The sequence below is a fragment of the Scyliorhinus canicula genome, chromosome 12 (genome assembly GCF_902713615.1).
Source record: "Scyliorhinus canicula chromosome 12, sScyCan1.1, whole genome shotgun sequence".
Taxonomy (NCBI): Eukaryota; Metazoa; Chordata; class Chondrichthyes; order Carcharhiniformes; family Scyliorhinidae; genus Scyliorhinus; species Scyliorhinus canicula.
The window spans coordinates 54212124-54229495 of record NC_052157.1 but is presented as its reverse complement, the minus strand read 5'-3'; the positions used below and the strand labels follow the sequence as shown (position 1 = coordinate 54229495).

General features: G+C 47.4%; 1 protein-coding gene across 1 annotated transcript in view; it reads right to left on the bottom strand.

Annotated features, from left to right (window-relative positions):
• Positions 1-10085: 10085 nt before the first annotated feature.
• Positions 10086-17372, bottom strand: part of LOC119975108 (complement C1q tumor necrosis factor-related protein 3-like) — a 61297-nt gene continuing 54010 nt past the window's right edge. The window contains exon 4 of the mRNA XM_038814647.1: positions 10086-10168. Coding sequence (XP_038670575.1) covers positions 10104-10168 — 65 coding nt within the window. The 3' untranslated portion in view covers positions 10086-10103. The remainder of the gene's footprint in view (positions 10169-17372) is intronic.

Here is a 17372-nt window from a genome sequence, read left to right as displayed (position 1 = left end):
CTGTAGGAATTCAATGGATTCTATATGACTTGCAGACACTCCGGGTGCGAATCATCGGCCGCGTTGTGTTCTCGCTTGAGCGGAACATGGACGGAGAATGCCGGGAGAGCCTTCCAGCGAGCCTCCCAACAGCCTCCGTGCCTTCCGGGATTCTCCGAAGTCCCACGAGATGGCGAAGTTTGAACCCACCCTAAATGGGCGGGGCTGAATTACGCTGACAGAAGTAGATCATAAATGTACTTACGACATCCCTGCACAGCATCCAACGGCCTCTCTCGATTCTCCGGCCTCCCCAGGGAGGCTGCAGCCAGGCACCGATCAGTGCTGATCCACACAGACATGGACCAGACACAATGGCACCCGGAGGGTCACCCGGACCACCAGAGACCCCAGGGTGGTCAGGGTAAGTACAGGGTGGCTCCCTGGCCTTTACCCTGGAACATGGGCGCATTGGCACTGCCCAGCTGGCACTGCCAAGGTGTCCGGATGGCACTGTCAAGCTGGCAGGAGCAGTGCCAGGGTGGAAGTACAATGGTGCCTGAGTGCCAGGGTGACACTGGCAAGGGCCAGGGGGCAAGGGGGGGCCATGCCCATTAAATTAGGGTGGAGGGGGTTTGAAGGGTGGGGGAGTACAGGACAGGTAAGTAGGGGCCTCCGGGAGGTTGGGTGGGTTATGGGTGGGGGTCCTAGAAAGGAGGGCATGCTGTAAGGAGGCTTGAGGGGGCCTGAAGAGGGGGGACCATCAAGGACCCCATGGCAGGGTGTCGTCACTTGGGGGGTGTGGAGTCGTATCCATCTGTGTGGGGCGTGAAATTGCCCATGTGGGGGGGGGGGGGGGGGGGGGGTAGTCACTTAGAGATCAGGGCACCCTTTCAAAATGGCAGCCCGATCTCTGAGTTCAGCTCCCCAGTGTTCAAGTTTATACATCCTGCATCTAATTAGAAATTGGCAGCCCTGCTCCCTCTGAACATGTTAGCCATTTTGGGTGGATCACCTGTATCCCATTGTTCCGTTCAGTAAAGAGTGTTCATCCATCTCCTGCAGACCATGTCATTGAATTTTATTTGACCTGTGTTGCAAAATGGCCAACAGCCGAAATAGTTAGGCCAGATGCAGAACTGGACAATCTAAATTGAACAGCAGCCAAGTCTGCTGGGAATTCACACAGGCCTAATAAACACAGACACTGATCAGGGACAAACAAGGGCAATGAACTTGTCCTGAAAGTCGGGACCGAAGGTGATCGACCTTGGCCAAATGAGGCCAGTGTTTTGTGCATTGGACGGTATCGGCCAGACTCGCAGGCACCTCGGGTCAAGTATCGATCAGACTCAACAGAGCCGCAACACCATCTATGGAAAGGGCTTCATACACCTGAGAATGGATCCCTTGGGGGCTCCTGGAGTCTTCCAATAATGGAATCGGCAATCCCATTGGGTGCTGCAACCCATCCCCCCCCCCCCCCCCCCCCCCCCCCCCACCGCCACCACCACCACCCCCACAACTCAATAACTTCATTGGCTGGAAGAGAGAGAACTTTCCAAAAAGGTTCAAAAGAGAGCGGGGGCGGATTAATAATAAGAGACACCTGGAATCCACGCCCAGTGAAGACTCCACCCCAAAGTGAAGACTACATCCCAGCACAGAGAAGACACGGCGACAACTGGAGAGGACGTGAGAGACCCACCATCATGAAGAAGACCCTGAATTCAAGAAGCAAGGTTATTGGAATTGGCTGAACTCAGCAAAGAGTCATACCCGGCGGGGCAGCCTGGCCAAGCTCAGCTGCACTGGTCGTATCTGAGTCTCAGATAGACCTTAGTATTGATAATTTCAATGAAGGATATAGAGTTGTTTATGAATAGAGTTTGGATAATAAGATTGATGCACTATCAATTGTAGTAAAGACTCAGATTGGTACAACAGAGGCTTTATTACAGTCAGATGCGAGTCCTCCTACAGCAGCTGGCAGAATGGCTGATCAGGAGAAGTCATGCATATTTATATGGCTCCTTGTGGGCGGAGCTAGCCGGCAGGGACTACGGGCGAACCTGTAGTATAGGTACTACCGTACATCCCCTAATACAGGTGCACACAGTTAGCACAGTGGATCACCACAAAGATTCCGTCACAAAATTGGGTTGAAGGACAAATCCACTCTTGTCCTTTGTTCATTTCATGAGTAACGGCACCTGGGTAAATGAGTTTTAATATAACTGATTGAAGTGTCTAACATTTCAGACAACACCTGCAAGTGGGGACAACAGAGAAGACATAGTAGATTTTTATATTCTGGGGCAGGTAAATTTCAAAGAAGGATAAGGACAGTGGAATTAAGATAAAAGTGAACAGAATGCTTCAGGAGAGATGAGAGAATCTGTGTGGGGGTGGCCATGTGAGACCTCCCAATGTGCTCCTGTGTGCTGGAAGAGTGTACGAGCAAGCAAAATAAGCCCCAGCAACAGGCCAGAAACCGTGTCTGTTCTTTCAGAAAGTAAGGTTTTGTTTAAAGCAACTTGAATTTCCACAGCAGAGTGGGAGTGAGGGGAGCCTTGTGACACACCTTCCCTGCAGCAACAGTGGGTTTGCCTTATTTTATTTTATTTCACAAATTAAATATCTAGAAAGGATTGTTGCCTAAAGGGGCATTTATTTCTGAGTCTAAATAGGAAATGCTTTTAAGGCAATGTTCTGTCAGACTAATTTTAACTATATAAATACGACTTCCGGTGATGTGTTGAGTGGAAGCATGAAAGGTTGCTCTCCTCCCAAGAACCCGAAATTAGACACTTTTACCCAAAATAGCTGCTGGAACAGGGAAAAAAGCATTCCCTTATCTTATCTAACAACAGCACAAGAGACGATGCTGAGCAACAATAGCTCCAGAGGTCGCAAAGAGGCCCAGAGAAATGAGCAGTTGAGACAGCGGACACACGAGGTGAAGAACTGTCGGCCACACCAGAATGAAAAGGACCAAAAAATCACACACAGGGCTCCCCCTCGCCAGAGGAGAGGGTGGATGGAGGAAGTTCCTCACCAGGGGGATAAGGGAGCTCAAGGAGAAAATCAAGACCGACATTAAAACGGCGGGTAGGGTGTCGGTCGTGGAGGCCCTGGCCACCATGCAAATGGCCCTGGACAAGGCAGAGAGACAACTGGAGGCCCAGGGATAGACCATTAAGGAATTGGAAAGAGCCTCAATGGATCAGAGCGACTGAATCGCCGCCCAAGAGACAGAGATAGCGAGGTTGGTGACGATGCAGGGAAGTCTAAAGGGGAAAATAGAGCAACAGGAGAACCGATCACGGTACTAGAACTTAAGGATAGTGAGCCTGCAGGAGGGAACCAAAGGCAGGGACCCCATGAACTATGTGGCCCAGATTCTGGAAAACCTGGTGGGAAGGGACAGAAATACACAGCGCCCACAGATCGCTCCGGCCGAAACCCACGGCCGGGGAGCAGCCGAGAGCAATAATCACAAAATTGCATCGGTACCAAGACTGGGAAAGAATCCTGCGCTTGGCCAGGCAATCAAAGACCAGCAACTGGGAAGGTCACCACATCAGGAATTATCAGGACATCGGGACAGACCTGGCCAAAAGCGGGGTGGAATTCAACAGAGTGGAGGAGGCTCTGTACAAGAGAAATATGAAATTTGGTACGCTGTACCCGGCCAAACTTTGGGTCACATTCCAGGGCTGGGAGCATTATTTCACAACCCCTGCAGCCAAATTTGTCCAGGAGAACAGGCTGGGAAACAGCAACAAAGACAGCGGTGAAAAGGTCACCCAGAGGGACCGAAATGATCTGAGAGACACTTTGTGCAGGACTTTACCACCTCACTCTGAATCTGGGAGCCAAAATGTAGGAAGGAAGGGGCGAGCGCAGAGGAACGCAAGAGAGGGTGAGGAGGAGGAAGAGGGAGGCGACATGCAGCAGACGAAGGGTAGGTTTGAAACCGACTCTAAGAGGGGGGCCACCACACTCGCAGGAAAGCTAGCAGCAGGAGGTACAAGTGAGGGGGCGCAGTGACGTATCGCCCGCTGAGGAGTGAGTGCCTGGTGACAGGGGCAGTATACAACGCCAACGGGGGATAGCTAGGGGGGTAAACGGGGGAAGGAGATTGTGGGGTGGAAAACAATAGCACGGGGGGAAGAGACAGGAGGAAGCAGAAACAAAAGGGGAAAAAGAGACAATGGGGGAGGCATTAGGCTGGCTACAACAGGCCACACGTGGTGATAAGGAATAAGATGGCACTTTGGAGGGTCCCCAAACAAAGGGAAACCCCGGAGCGCAGGGGCCCGGCCTCATGGAGAGTACGGTGACTGTGGTCATTTTGGACGGTCCCCTAACAAAGGGAAATCCTGGAGTGCAGGGCGCATTCACTAGGTAACTATGGTTGATCCCGCAGGAACGGGGAGGGGGGGAACAAGAATCCCCATTAAGATAGTCACCTGGAACGTCAAGGGACTTAACAGCCCAGTGAAAAGATCCAGAGTCGTCGCCCACCTGAAAAGTATGAAAGCCGACATAGTCTACCTGCAGGAACCACACCTGGTGGAGAAGGACCGACTACAGGTAGGAAAGGGCAGGGTGGGACAGACTTACCATTCCTGTTACGGGACGAGGGCCAGGGAGGTAGCCATACTGTTAAATAAGAGGATGATGTTCACAGCAATGAGGACAGTTACGGACTCAGTGGGGACGGTACGTCATAGTCAGCGGTGTCCTGAATGAGGCACCAGTGATCCTGGTCAACGTGTACGCTCCCCACTGGGAAGACACGGAGTTTATAAAGAAGACCAGGGCGGAAATCCCCGACATAGATAATCACCGAATAATCATGGGGGGGGACTTAAACTGTGTACAGGGCCCATGGACGGACAGATCAAACCCCAAATCGGGGAAGACATCAAACATGGCGAAAAAACTAAACCCATTTATGGAGCAGATGGGGAGAGTGGATTCATGGAGGTACATACACCCGGGGAGAAGGAGTTCTCCTTCTCCCGGATACACCAGGTACACTCGCACATCGTCGCCTTCGTAGTGGGGAAATCGGTGCTTCCAGGGATAGTAGGAGTAGAATACTCCATAATCGTAATCTCCCACCACGCTCCACATTACGTGGACGTGAGGTTGGAGATGGGCTGGGCCGTGCCCCTCCCCCCGCTTTTGCGAGAAAATATAGTAGGCCATACAGGAGTATATTATCAACAACCAGAATGGGGAGGTCTCACCCTCCACATTCTGGGAGGCGCTGAAGGCTGTGATCAGGGGTGAGATAATTGCTTATAAAGCACGCATAGACAGGCTGGAGAGGGCGGCTAGGCAACAACTGGTCAGCTCCATACAGGAGGTGGACCGGAGATACTCCGAGGCCCCGACCATAGAGCTTCTGGTGGCGAGGAAAAAGCTACAAATGACTTTGACCTGCTCTCCACCAGGAAGACAATATACCAGCTCCGCCAGACACAGGGGAACCTTCAATGAACATGGAGACAAAGCCAGCCGCCTTCTGGTTCACCAGCTGAGAAAGCAGGGAGCCACGAGGGAAGTAGCTCAGGTTAGGGACAACAATAGCAGACTAGTAGCCGAGTCTAAAACGGACAACAAAACATTCAAGGCCTTCTACCAGGGCTGTACACCTCCGAGCCCTCCCAAAGAGGTCTTGGGATGAAACAATTCCTCAATGGACTGGACATGCCAGTCATGGGTGAGGACAGAAAATGGGGGCTGGAAGCACCATTGCAACTGGGGGAAGTCAGCGAGAGCTTTAATCCATGCAGGCGGGGAAGGCGCCGGAGTGAGATGGATTCCCAGCGGACTTCTATAAAACATACACACTAGCACAGGCTCCGCTCTTGCGGGTGATGCTCACAGACTCACTAGCAAGAGCAGGGGCATGCTGCCACCAACGCTAACATAAGCCTCTCTATCACTGACACCCAAGAAAGACGAAGACCCAACTGAATGCGGGTCCTACAGGCTGTCATGAGAATGTCACTTTAAGAAATGTTTGGCTGCTCATGTTACTGCAGTGATGTCAGAGAGTGGGTGGAGCTGAGCTCTGGCTCTGCTTTTTAGTTTCACTTTCAGAAAAGTTTGGGTGTGTCTGTGTTTTTTTGGTTTCGTTTTCAGTGTTGGAGCTGAAGCCAGACAAAGCAGCTGTACTGCTGTTCTCTATGCCATGTAAAGACTATCTCTTGATTATTTGGTGAATTCAGAATTATAAATGTTCTCAGTAGTGACTTTAACCTGATGTGCTTCTGTTAAAGGTTATGTTTTTGTAAGTCTTCTGGATGTTAAAAGGACTGCGTAAGCATTACTTAGTGTTACTAAGGATTACTTAGTGTTGTAGTCTTTGGGGGTTGTATTTGAATTGATGGTTGCTAAGATGTTCACTGTACGTTTTAAAAAGGTTAACTTGAGTTCATAGAATAAACATTGTTTTGCTTTAAAAATACTTTTTCCATTTCTGCTGTACCACACCTGTAGAGTGGGCCGTGTGCTCCCCATACCACAATCTATTAAAGTTGTGGGTCAGGTGAACTTCATGACACACTTCGGGGTTCTCTAAACCTGGCCCCTAACAAGGCCCATTTCGCTGCCTAATGTCAATGCGTCACAGAGGATCAGGCGGGCTTTGTTAAGGATAGATAGCTAACATTGAACATGAGAAGCCAGCTGAACGTGATAATGACCCCATCTGGGGAGAGAACACCAGAGGTTACCATCTCTCGGGACACAGAAAAGGCCTTCGACAGAGTCGAGTGGAAGTACAGCGGTTTGGCCTCGGAGCAGGGTTCACCACATGGGTGAAACTCCTGTACATCATGGCCACGGTGAACGTGCGGACCAACACCACTACTTCTAAATACTTCCAGCTACACATTGGCAGGAATTCTGACTGTAACAGAACAAAATTGTTCCAGTGTCTGCATCAACAGGAATGTTTACTGTGTATCAGAACAAAACTGTCCCGGAGTTGTCACCAACAGCAATTCTGACTGTGTATTAGATGGAAAATGTACCAGGGTCCACACCAACAAGCATTCTGACTGTGTATTAGATGGATACTGTACTGGGGTACGCAGCGCCGGCCCTAGGGTTGCTGGCGCCCCGGGCAAGCTGAACTTCGGCGCCCTTCGGGGGGGCGGGGGCGGGGGGCTGAGGGGGGGCGGGGCCGAGGCAGGGGGGCGGGGCGGAGCCCGAGGCGGGGGGGGGGGCCCGAGGGGGGGGCCGGGCCCGAGGCGGGGGGGGGCGGGCCCGAGGCGGGGGGGGGCGGGCCCGAGGGGCGGCCACCGCGCATGCGCTGGTTGGCACCGGCCCAACTGCACATGCGCGGGACCCGAGTCTCTGGCGCCCCCTAGCACATGGCGCCCCGGGCGACTGCCCGAGTTGCCGGTGCCTTGGGCCGGCCCTGGGGGTACGGACTAACAGGAATTCTGACTGTATTAGATGGAAACTGTACCGAGGTCCACACCAACAGGAATTCTTACTGTGTGTTAGAACAAAACTATACCAAGTCCTCACCAACAGGAATTCTGACTGTGTGTCAGAACGAGACTGTCCCGGGATCCTCACCAACAGGAATTCTGACTGTGTGTCAGAACGAGACTGTCCCGGGATCCTCACCAACAGGATTCTGACTGTGACCTTGGGCACAGTGCTACGCTACCCAGTCTTGCGTCAGCAGGAATTCTATCCCTGCCCATCCTGAGAAAACAGCATACAAGGACAAGATGGTTGCTGAAACCCTCTTTTGTATCTAATTCTGGCGTCATCTCCCCTCGATCCAAAGTTGTTCCTCAGAGCCAATTGGATAACAATGTTGCAACGGTTCACTTCAATGGATTTGCCCAATGATCTGCAAACATAACCTTAGACACAAAACCAGTGGAGTATTTCAATCTGGTTTCCTTGTCTGAACCCACACGATGAGGGACACAGACTTGGCTTGGTCAGACTATGTGATCATGGGGACTCTAACTGATTGTGATTGATGAATCCATAATTAATAGGCAAGTAGATAATGGGGGCTGGAATTGAACGAATACTAGCATTCTATTCATATTTCAAAGATGCTGAGAAGGTTAGTGGGAAGAGAGTATTCGAGGCATTTCCTTCAGTACAATCATCTGTTGCTGTCTCGTTGCTCCTTCAAAGTGCCAGTGGTCAGAGGACAATGGGCAGTGGACCAAAACATTGCAGAGATTGGCATCAGCTGTTATCATCACAAATGGCTTCTTTTAGATTAAGGTGTGAGCACAAAATGGTGGTTTGACTTTGTTGATCATTTTGTGTGTTAGTAATATGGTTCAATTATAAGCAGGCAAGCTAAATCCCATCAAAATATATTGAAAAATCTAGGTCAGTTTACAAGTCTTGGAGACTTACAATAATTGACAACTTAATAAGCTTTCAGTAAAAGGTTCTTTTTTTTAAATTTAGGGTACCAAATTACTTTTGTTCCAATTAAGAGGCAATTTAGTGTGGCTAATCCATCTACCCTGCACATCTTTGGGTTGTGGGGAAGAGAGCCACGTAGACACAGGGAGAATGTGCAAATGCCACACAGACAGTGACCCAGGGCTGGGATTGAACCCGGGTCCTCAGTGCCATTGGTCAGTAAAGGATTCTAAATGAAAATCTAGTCTTGCTAATATGACAATTGATTGATTTATTGTAACTCAGTGATCACCAATTGTAAAATGATATGTGCTGTGACTGGTCACTGTCTTAGTCCAGCAGTTGGACTCTGGTTAATACAAAATTGATTATTTGGCCACATAATAGCGTTTTTTTAAACTTAAGAGTACCAATTCTTTTTTTCCAATGAAGGGGAAATTTAGCGTTGCCAATCTACCTACCCTGCACATCTTTGGGGTGCGGGGGTGAGACCCATGCAGACACAGGGAGAATGTGCAAACTCCACACGGACAGTGACCCGGGACTGGGATCGAACCTGGGTCCTCGGCGACGTGAGGCATGTTATGGGGAGCGGCGTTTTCAGAACCCCAAAATGTATCATGGAGTTCAACCAACCTCTCCATTTAATGTATTGTTGCTTTTGAAGCACACGGCTTGGTCTCCAGGTGTGGTATTACAATTATGGACACATGGGTTTTTAAACACAAAACAATGTTTATTCCATGAATTCAACTTAACCTTTTTAAATTAACATTGGATCATTTACCACCCCTTACTCCAAAGATAACCCCGAAAATAATACAACACTAAATAATCCCTCAAAATGTTCCTTCAAACCTCCAAAAGACTTAACACCTTTAACAACAGACTCACATCAGGTTAAAGACATTACTATTATGAGTTTAAATCACCCAAATGATTCAGAGATAGTCTTTCATGGCAGAGATTACCGCAGATCCAGCTCACTGCAAACACAGACACACCCCAAGCTCTTTTCCTCAAAACTGAAACAAACTCCCAAAAAACAGAAGTGATCTCAGCTCAGCTCCCCACCCTCTGACATCATTTCAGTAATATAAGCTGCTTCATTTCTTAAAGGTACATTGCTTAAACATCCATTTCTTAAAGGCACTCTCATATGACACCTCCCCCCAAGAAAAAAATAAACCATCAACTTCAAGATGGTTTCATTTTTCACTTTTGCACCATCCACTAAGAAATGTAGACAGTAAATATATTTTTCGTTTCACAAAAAAAAACACACACAAACAGGCATAATAATAAAGTCCATCTTTCCTGTTCTTCTTCCTCCAACCAAAAACCTTCTCGATTGACAGTCTCTTTGAACAAGAAAATCTCTGCACGATCCATCCATTCCTCTACTCCTCAGCATTTCTCTTTAGAATCAGATATTTTAGTTCAATCTGACCACAGACCCCCTTGCAATTCTCCAATACAGGAGCATTGGTGATCACAGCTTTCAGGCAGTCACATGCCTGTTGAAAGTCTGGGGTACATTGAAATTTTTGACGTTTCTTTAGCAAGTCCATCAGTGGAGTAATCAAGCCACAAAACCTTTGCACAAAGGTTCGATCAAATCCACCCATGTTAAGAAATCGCATTATTTCCCTTCATCTTGAGGGTATCGGAAACTCCGCAAGGAAAGTGATTCAGGCTTCTCCAAATTCACTTTCGGCTAGGTTCATCACCAAACCCGCCTCCTGAAGTCGATCATCTGGAAGTTGGAAATAAAAGCAGATTGTCCCACTTTCTCAATGCAATCCTTCAAACGTGGGAAAGAGTAAGAGTCCATTCTTATAACTGCATTCCCCTTTTTGTAGTCCACAACCAACCGTTGGGTACCGTCTGGTTTAGGTACCATCACTATGGGTGAGCTCCATTGGCTGCCATTTTTCAGCATACTCTCAATCTCTCTGTTAACCTCTGCCAATTTTAAAGGATTAAGTCTATATAGATGTTGTTTGATAGGAACAGCATTTCCCACATCTACATCATGTACAGCCATTTTAGTACTCCCAATTTATCTCTACAAACTTGCCCATGTGATATCAATAACTCTTTCAGGTCAGTTCGTTTTTCCTCTGGAAGGTAACTTAACAATTCATCCCAATTTTTAAGAACGTCCTCATTTTCCAATTTAGTTTGAGGTATGTCAAATTCAAGTCATCTGGATTTGGTTCGTCACTTTGAGATAGAATCATTAAAACTTCCATTTTCTCTCCTTCCCTTTCAAAGTACCTTTTAAGAATATTCACATGACACTCTGTGAGCCTTCCTTCTATCTGGTGTTTTTAACCACATAATTCACCTCCCTTAATTTCCTTTCAATCTGATACGGTCCACAAAATCTAGCTTTTAAAGGTTCACCTACCACTGATAACAACACTAAATCTTTATCCCCACTGACAAAACTACGAACTTTGGATTTTTTGTCCGCTACCCATTTCATCACATTTTGTGCAACTTTCAAATGTTGTCTAGCCAATTCACCTGCTCTATTTAATCGTTCCCTAGAATTTGACACGTAATTCAATAGTGTAATTTCCGATTTCTCACCCACCAATTTTTCCTTAATCAATTTAAGTGGTCCTCTTACCTCATGACCAAAAATGAGTTGAAAAGGACTAAATTTGGTAGACTCATTAGGTGCATCCCTAATTGCAAACAATACAAATGGAATTCCTTCATCCCAATCCTCTGGATAATCTTCACAATACGCCCTCAACATTGTCTTTAATGTCTGATGCCACCTTTCTAACACTCCCTGCAATTCTGGATGGTACGCAGTTGATTTAAATTGTTTTATTCCTAAGCTATCCATAACTTCTTTGAATAACTTTGAAGTAAAATTCGATCCTTGATCCAATTGAATTTCTGTGGGTAGTCCATATCTAGTAAAGAATTTAAGTAACTCCTCCGCAATCCTTTTAACTGTAATATTAAGGACTGGAATGTCCTCTGGAAACCTAGTAGACACATCCATTATAGTCAAAAGATATTGATTCCCACTTTTTGTTTTCGGAAGCAATCCTACACAATCAATTAGAACCCGTGTAAAAGGTTCCTCAAATGCTGGAATGGGTATTAAGGGCGCTGGTTTTATCACTGCTTGATGTTTCCCTATCACTTGACATGTGTGACATGATTGACAAAATTTAACTACATCTTTATGTAGTCCAGGCCAATAAAAATGTTTCTGGATTTTAGCTTGAGTTTTCCTTATTCCCAAATGACCTCCCACTGGTACCACATGTGCAACTCGCAACACCTCTTTTCTATACCCTACCGGCAATACTACTTGATGAACTTCTGCCCACTTTTCATCCACCTGCATATGTACAGGTCTCCATTTTCTCATCAAGGCATCACTTTTACGGTAATAACACTCTGGTATACTCTCAGATTCCTCTTCCGTATATGCTTTCTGATATAGCCATTTTATTTCTACATCTTTCTGTTGTAACTCCGCCAATTTTCCTGAACTAAAAATATCCACCTCATCCTCCACCTGTTCTTGTTCTTTTTCAACCATCTGATCAAAAATCGTTTCTGATAATTGCACTTCAACTTCATCTTCACTCTTTGATTTCTCCTCTTGTCTTAACCTGTGACTTTGCGACCGGGTTACTACACAATCTGGAAAAATCCCAGGATATTCGTCCTTCAACACTTCAGTTGTCTGATTTTCCACTGGCTTATCAACCACAGTAGGCATCACTCCTACCTGCGATCCAGCTATATCATTACCCAAGATAAACTGTATTCCTGGACAAGATAGTTTCTCTATTACTCCTACTACCACTTCACCACTCTTCACTGGACTTTCCAACCTTACCTTATATAATGGAATGCTACTCCTCTCACCCTGAATTCCACATATCACCACCTTTTCTGGCAACATTCTTCCCAAATTACATAATTCCTCATCTCTTACCATTAAAGATTGACTAGCCCCTGTATCTCTTAAAATTGTGACTGCTTTACCTGCTCCTCCTGGTACACATGAGTAAACTTTACCACATAAATAAATTCTTTAAAGACATCTGGCACCTTCTTAACAATTACTTCATGACCAGGCTGTACAATCTTTTGCACCTCCTTTGCTTCCCTTGGGCTTTCCTTTACCACTCTAACAAATCCAACTGTCTTATCCTGTTTTACCACATCAGCCTTTCCAGTGCTTTTCTTCAACCACCAACCCTGTGACTTTACATGGCCTAGTTTATTACAGTGAAAACATTTGAACCTTTTCATTTCTTTTCCACCCTCCTGGATTTCTTTTTTAATCTGAGGTACACTCTCCTTATTATCTCCCATCAGATCATCTTTATCTTTACCACGTGAGTATTTCTCATGCCCCCAGTTTCTATCCCTCACCGGCTGAAACTGATGTCGGAAACCAATCTTTGATTTATGAACTAATTCATAATCATCTGCCATTTCTGCTCCTAATCTCACAGTTTTAACCCTCTGTTCTTCCACAAGAGTTCACACTACATCAGGAATTGAATTTTTAAACTCCTCCAAAAGTATAATTTATCTGAGAGCTTCATACGTTTGGTCTATTTTCAAAGCCTTTATCCACCTATCAAAATTACTCTGTTTGAGCCTTTCAAACTCCATGTAAGTTTGACCAAATTCTTTCCTTACATTTCTAAACCTTTGTCTATAAGCTTCAGGCACTAGCTCATACTGCAAACACAGACACACTCAAGCTCTTTTCCTCAGAACTGAAACTAACTCCCAAAAAGCAGAAGTGAGCTCAACTCAGGTACCTCCACCCTCTGACATCACTTCAGTAATATGAGGTGCTCCATTTCCTAAAGATACATTGCTTAAACATTCATTTCTTAAAGGTACTCTCACATGACAGGCAGTAGTGCTAACCACTGCGTCATTGTAATAGCCAATTGTCAAAATGGCTTCCTTAACCTTGTCAGTGATGACAGTCAATATAAAATGAAAGAATCAAAAATTGGTCAGGTTAAATCATTATCCAACCAAAAATGGCTACCAAGAGAGGAATGAGGAGGATTTGATTGGTGGGATATTAAAGGGTGTGGGGAGTGAGGTGGATAGTGGGATTAGACTGGGTGGGATATGTGAGGGAAAGAGTGGGATTAGATTGGGTGGGATATTAAAGGACGTGGGGAATGAGGGAAAGAGTGGGATTAGATTGGGTGGGATATTAAAGGGTGTGGGGTGTGAGGGAAAGAGTGGGATAGATTGAGTGGGATATTAAAGGTTGCAAAAAAAACCTTCGACAGAGTCGAATGGAAGTACTTCATTGAGGTACTGGAGCAGTTTGGGCTTGGAGCAGGATTCGCCACATGGGTAAAACTCCTGTACAGCGCTGTCATGGCAAACGTGAGGACCAATTCCACCAGCTCTAAATACTTCCAGCTGCACAGAGGCGCAAGGCAGGGATGCCCACTGTCCCCACTCCTATTCACCCTGGCGATCGAACCATTGCCGATCGCCCACAGAAGAGTGAAAAATTGGAAGAGGATCAAGAGAGTGGACAGAGAGCACAGGGGGGTAGATTCTCTTGCCCTGCGATGCGACCATCAATTCACGCGAGACAGAGTTGAAGTGAACAGTGGCTTTAATCAATTAGAACAATGCCTGCCTGCGACTGCTCAGCAATGAGAGCCGCCTACAGGGCGGCTGCTCTTTATACCTCCCCTCAAGGGGACGGAGCCAGGGGAGGAGCCCACAAGGGCACCAACATGATACATTCCGTGTAGTACAGTACAATGGTCCATAGGTGGAGCCCACATGGGCAACAGCGTGATACAATGTAATACAGTGGTGAATGGTTGGTACAATACGTTCACCACACCCTGCCTGCCGCAAGATCGCCACAGGTGAGTCGCATTGAATGGAAAATCCATTGACCCGGGCGGGATTCTCCGGTCGCTGGGCAAATAAGGCCGGACAATTCCGTCCAGAGTCTCTATGTGGGTGACCTGCTCATCTACGTCTCGGACCCCCAAAGCAGCATGGAGGGGATCATGAAGCTCCTGAAAGAGTTTGGAACTTTCTTGGGTTACAAACGCAACCTGAGCAAAAGTGAAATCTTCCTAGTGAACCCGGAAGGGAGAGGGGCAGAGCTGGAGGGAATGCTATTTAAACAGGCCTAAAACAGATTCCAATATCTGGGGATCAATTAAGTTTAGGATTACGACGAAACAGATGCTTTTGGGTTTCCTGTCTTCAAGGGTCTAAATACTTACTGTTAATATGTCAAAGTTTGAGATTGTTCTTTGTAGTGTTTCAGTACCTTTCTTCCACTTTAATAATCATTTTTATTGTTGTTTAAGGAAAGAGAGGGTCGAGTTTTCACTGTTTCTGCAAACATTTCCCTCTACTATCCCCAAAAATACACCATACAAAACCAGTCTTTCAGGACAAAACAGTCTCGTACATAACATCAGCGAGGTTACGTCCCATAATGGATAGAGGGGAAGACCAGGGAAGAGTAGATGCAGTGACAATGGGGGTGGATGGGATGGATAGAGGGAGGAAATGCGGGGGTGGATAGAGCGAGAGGGGGGGATGAGTAGAAGGAAGAGAGAGCGGGGATGGGTAGAAGGGAGTGCGGGGATGGATAGAGGAAGACAATCTCTTTGAAGTATTGACACACTCTATCGGGACGTATCAGGGTCCCAAACTTTACGCTGCTGGAATAACATATCAGAAGCTGCTCCTCCTCACACCATCAAAGAAACTTACAGGAATTAACAAGTTAACAAGCTTTAAATGAAAAGTCCTAAATAAAAATACAATTTTATTCGTATGATTGGAGAATCATTAATTGTAGATCCGTACAATCATCTGTTTTATGACTGGTTACTATCTTAACACAATAATTTGATGAGTGTATGTAGTCAATGCAAAATCAAAATGGCTTCTTTAGCCACATGACAGTATCAAAATGGCTTCCATGTTAGTTATTAAAGTGAATACAATATAAATTGGCACACTTAAACTCTTTTGATACAGAAAATTTATTAGTGCAGATGGGGGAGACAGTGAGAGGTAGTACCAGCAGACCAGTAATCGAGAGGCACAGGCTATTTACTCCGGGGACATGGGTTCAAATTCCCCCATGGCAGCTGATGGAATTTGAACTGAGTCTATAAATCTGAAATATATTAATCTCGTCTCAGTAACGGTGACCATGAAACTATAATCGGTTGTCGGGAAACCCATCTGTTTCACGGATGGCCTTTAGTGAAGGAAATCTGCCATCCTTACCCACTCCAGCCTACATCTGATATCCAGTCTGATTCTTAACTGCCTCTCTGAAATTGCCCAACAACCACGCAGGTCACGGGCAGCTGAGGTGGGCAACAAATAGTGGCCTGTTCCAGAAAAGAACCACATCCCTCAAGACAGGGGTCCCGATGGAGGATTTGGAGTGTTGGAGGGAGGGGTCCCGATGGAGGATTTGGAGTGTTGGAGGGAGGTGTCCTGATGGAGGATTTGGAGTGTTAGAGGGAGGGGTCCCAATGGAGGATTTGGAATGTTGGAGGGAGGGGTCCCGATGGAGGATTTGGAGTGTTAGAGGGAGGGGTCCCAATGGAGGATTTGGAGTGTTGGAGGGAGGTGTCCTGATGGGAGATTTGGAATGTTGGAGGGAGGGGTCCCGATGGAGGATTTGGAGTGTTGGAGGGAGGTGTCCTGATGGAGGATTTGGAGTGTTAGAGGGAGGGGTCCCGATGGAGGATTTGGAGTGTTGGAGGGAGGGGGTCCTGATGGGAGATTTGGAGTGTTGGAGGGAGGGGTCCCGATGGAGGATTTGGAGTGTTGGAGGGAGGGGTCCCAATGGGAGATTTGGAGTGTTAGAGGGAGGGGTCCCGATGGGGGTTTGGAGTGTTGGAGGGAGGGGTCCCGATGGAGGAATTGGAGTGTTGGAGGGAGGGGACCTGATGGGAGATTTGGAGTGTTAGAGGGAGGGGTCCCGATGGAGGATTTGAAGTGTTAGAGGGAGGGGTCCCGATGGAGGATTTGGAATGTTGGAGGGAGGGGTCCCGATGGAGGTTTGGAGTGTTGGAGGGAGGGGTCCCGATGGAGGAATTGCAGTGTTGGAGGGAGGGGTCCTGATGGGAGATTTGGAGTGTTAGAGGGAGGGGTCCCGATGGAGGATTTGAAGTGTTAGAGGGAGGGGTCCCGATGGAGGATTTGGAGTGTTGGAGGGAGGGGTCCCGATGGAGGATTTGGAGTGTTGGAGGGCGGGGTCCCGATGGAGGATTTGGAGTGTTGGAGGGAGGGGTCCCGGTGGAGGATTTGGAATGTTGGAGGGAGGGGTCCCGATGGAGGATTTGGAGTGTTGGAGGGAGGGGTCCCGATGGAGGATTTGGAGTGTTGGAGGGAGGGGTCCCGATGGAGGATTTGAAGTGTTAGAGGGAGGGGTCCCAATGGAGGATTTGGTGTGTTGGAGAGAGGGGTCCTGATGGGAGATTTGGAGTGTTGGAGGGAGGGGTCCCAATGGAGGATTTGGAGTGTTGGAGGGAGAGGTCCCAATGGAGGATTTGGAGTGTTAGAGGGAGGGATCCTGATGGAGGATTTGGAATGTTGGAGGGAGGGGTCCCGATGGAGGATTTGGAGTGTTGGAGGGAGGGGTCCCGATGGAGGATTTGAAGTGTTAGAGGGAGGGGTCCCAATGGAGGATTTGGTGTGTTGGAGGGAGGGGTCCCGGTGGAGGATTTGAAGTGTTAGAGGGAGGGGTCCCAATGGAGGATTTGGTGTGTTGGAGAGAGGGGTCCTGATGGGAGATTTGGAGTGTTGGAGGGAGGGGTCCCAATGGGGGATTTGGAGTGTTGGAGGGAGGGGTCCTGATGGGGGATTTGGACTGTTGGAGGGAGGGGTCCTGATGGGAGATTTCAAGTGTTGGAGGGAGGGGTCCCGATGGG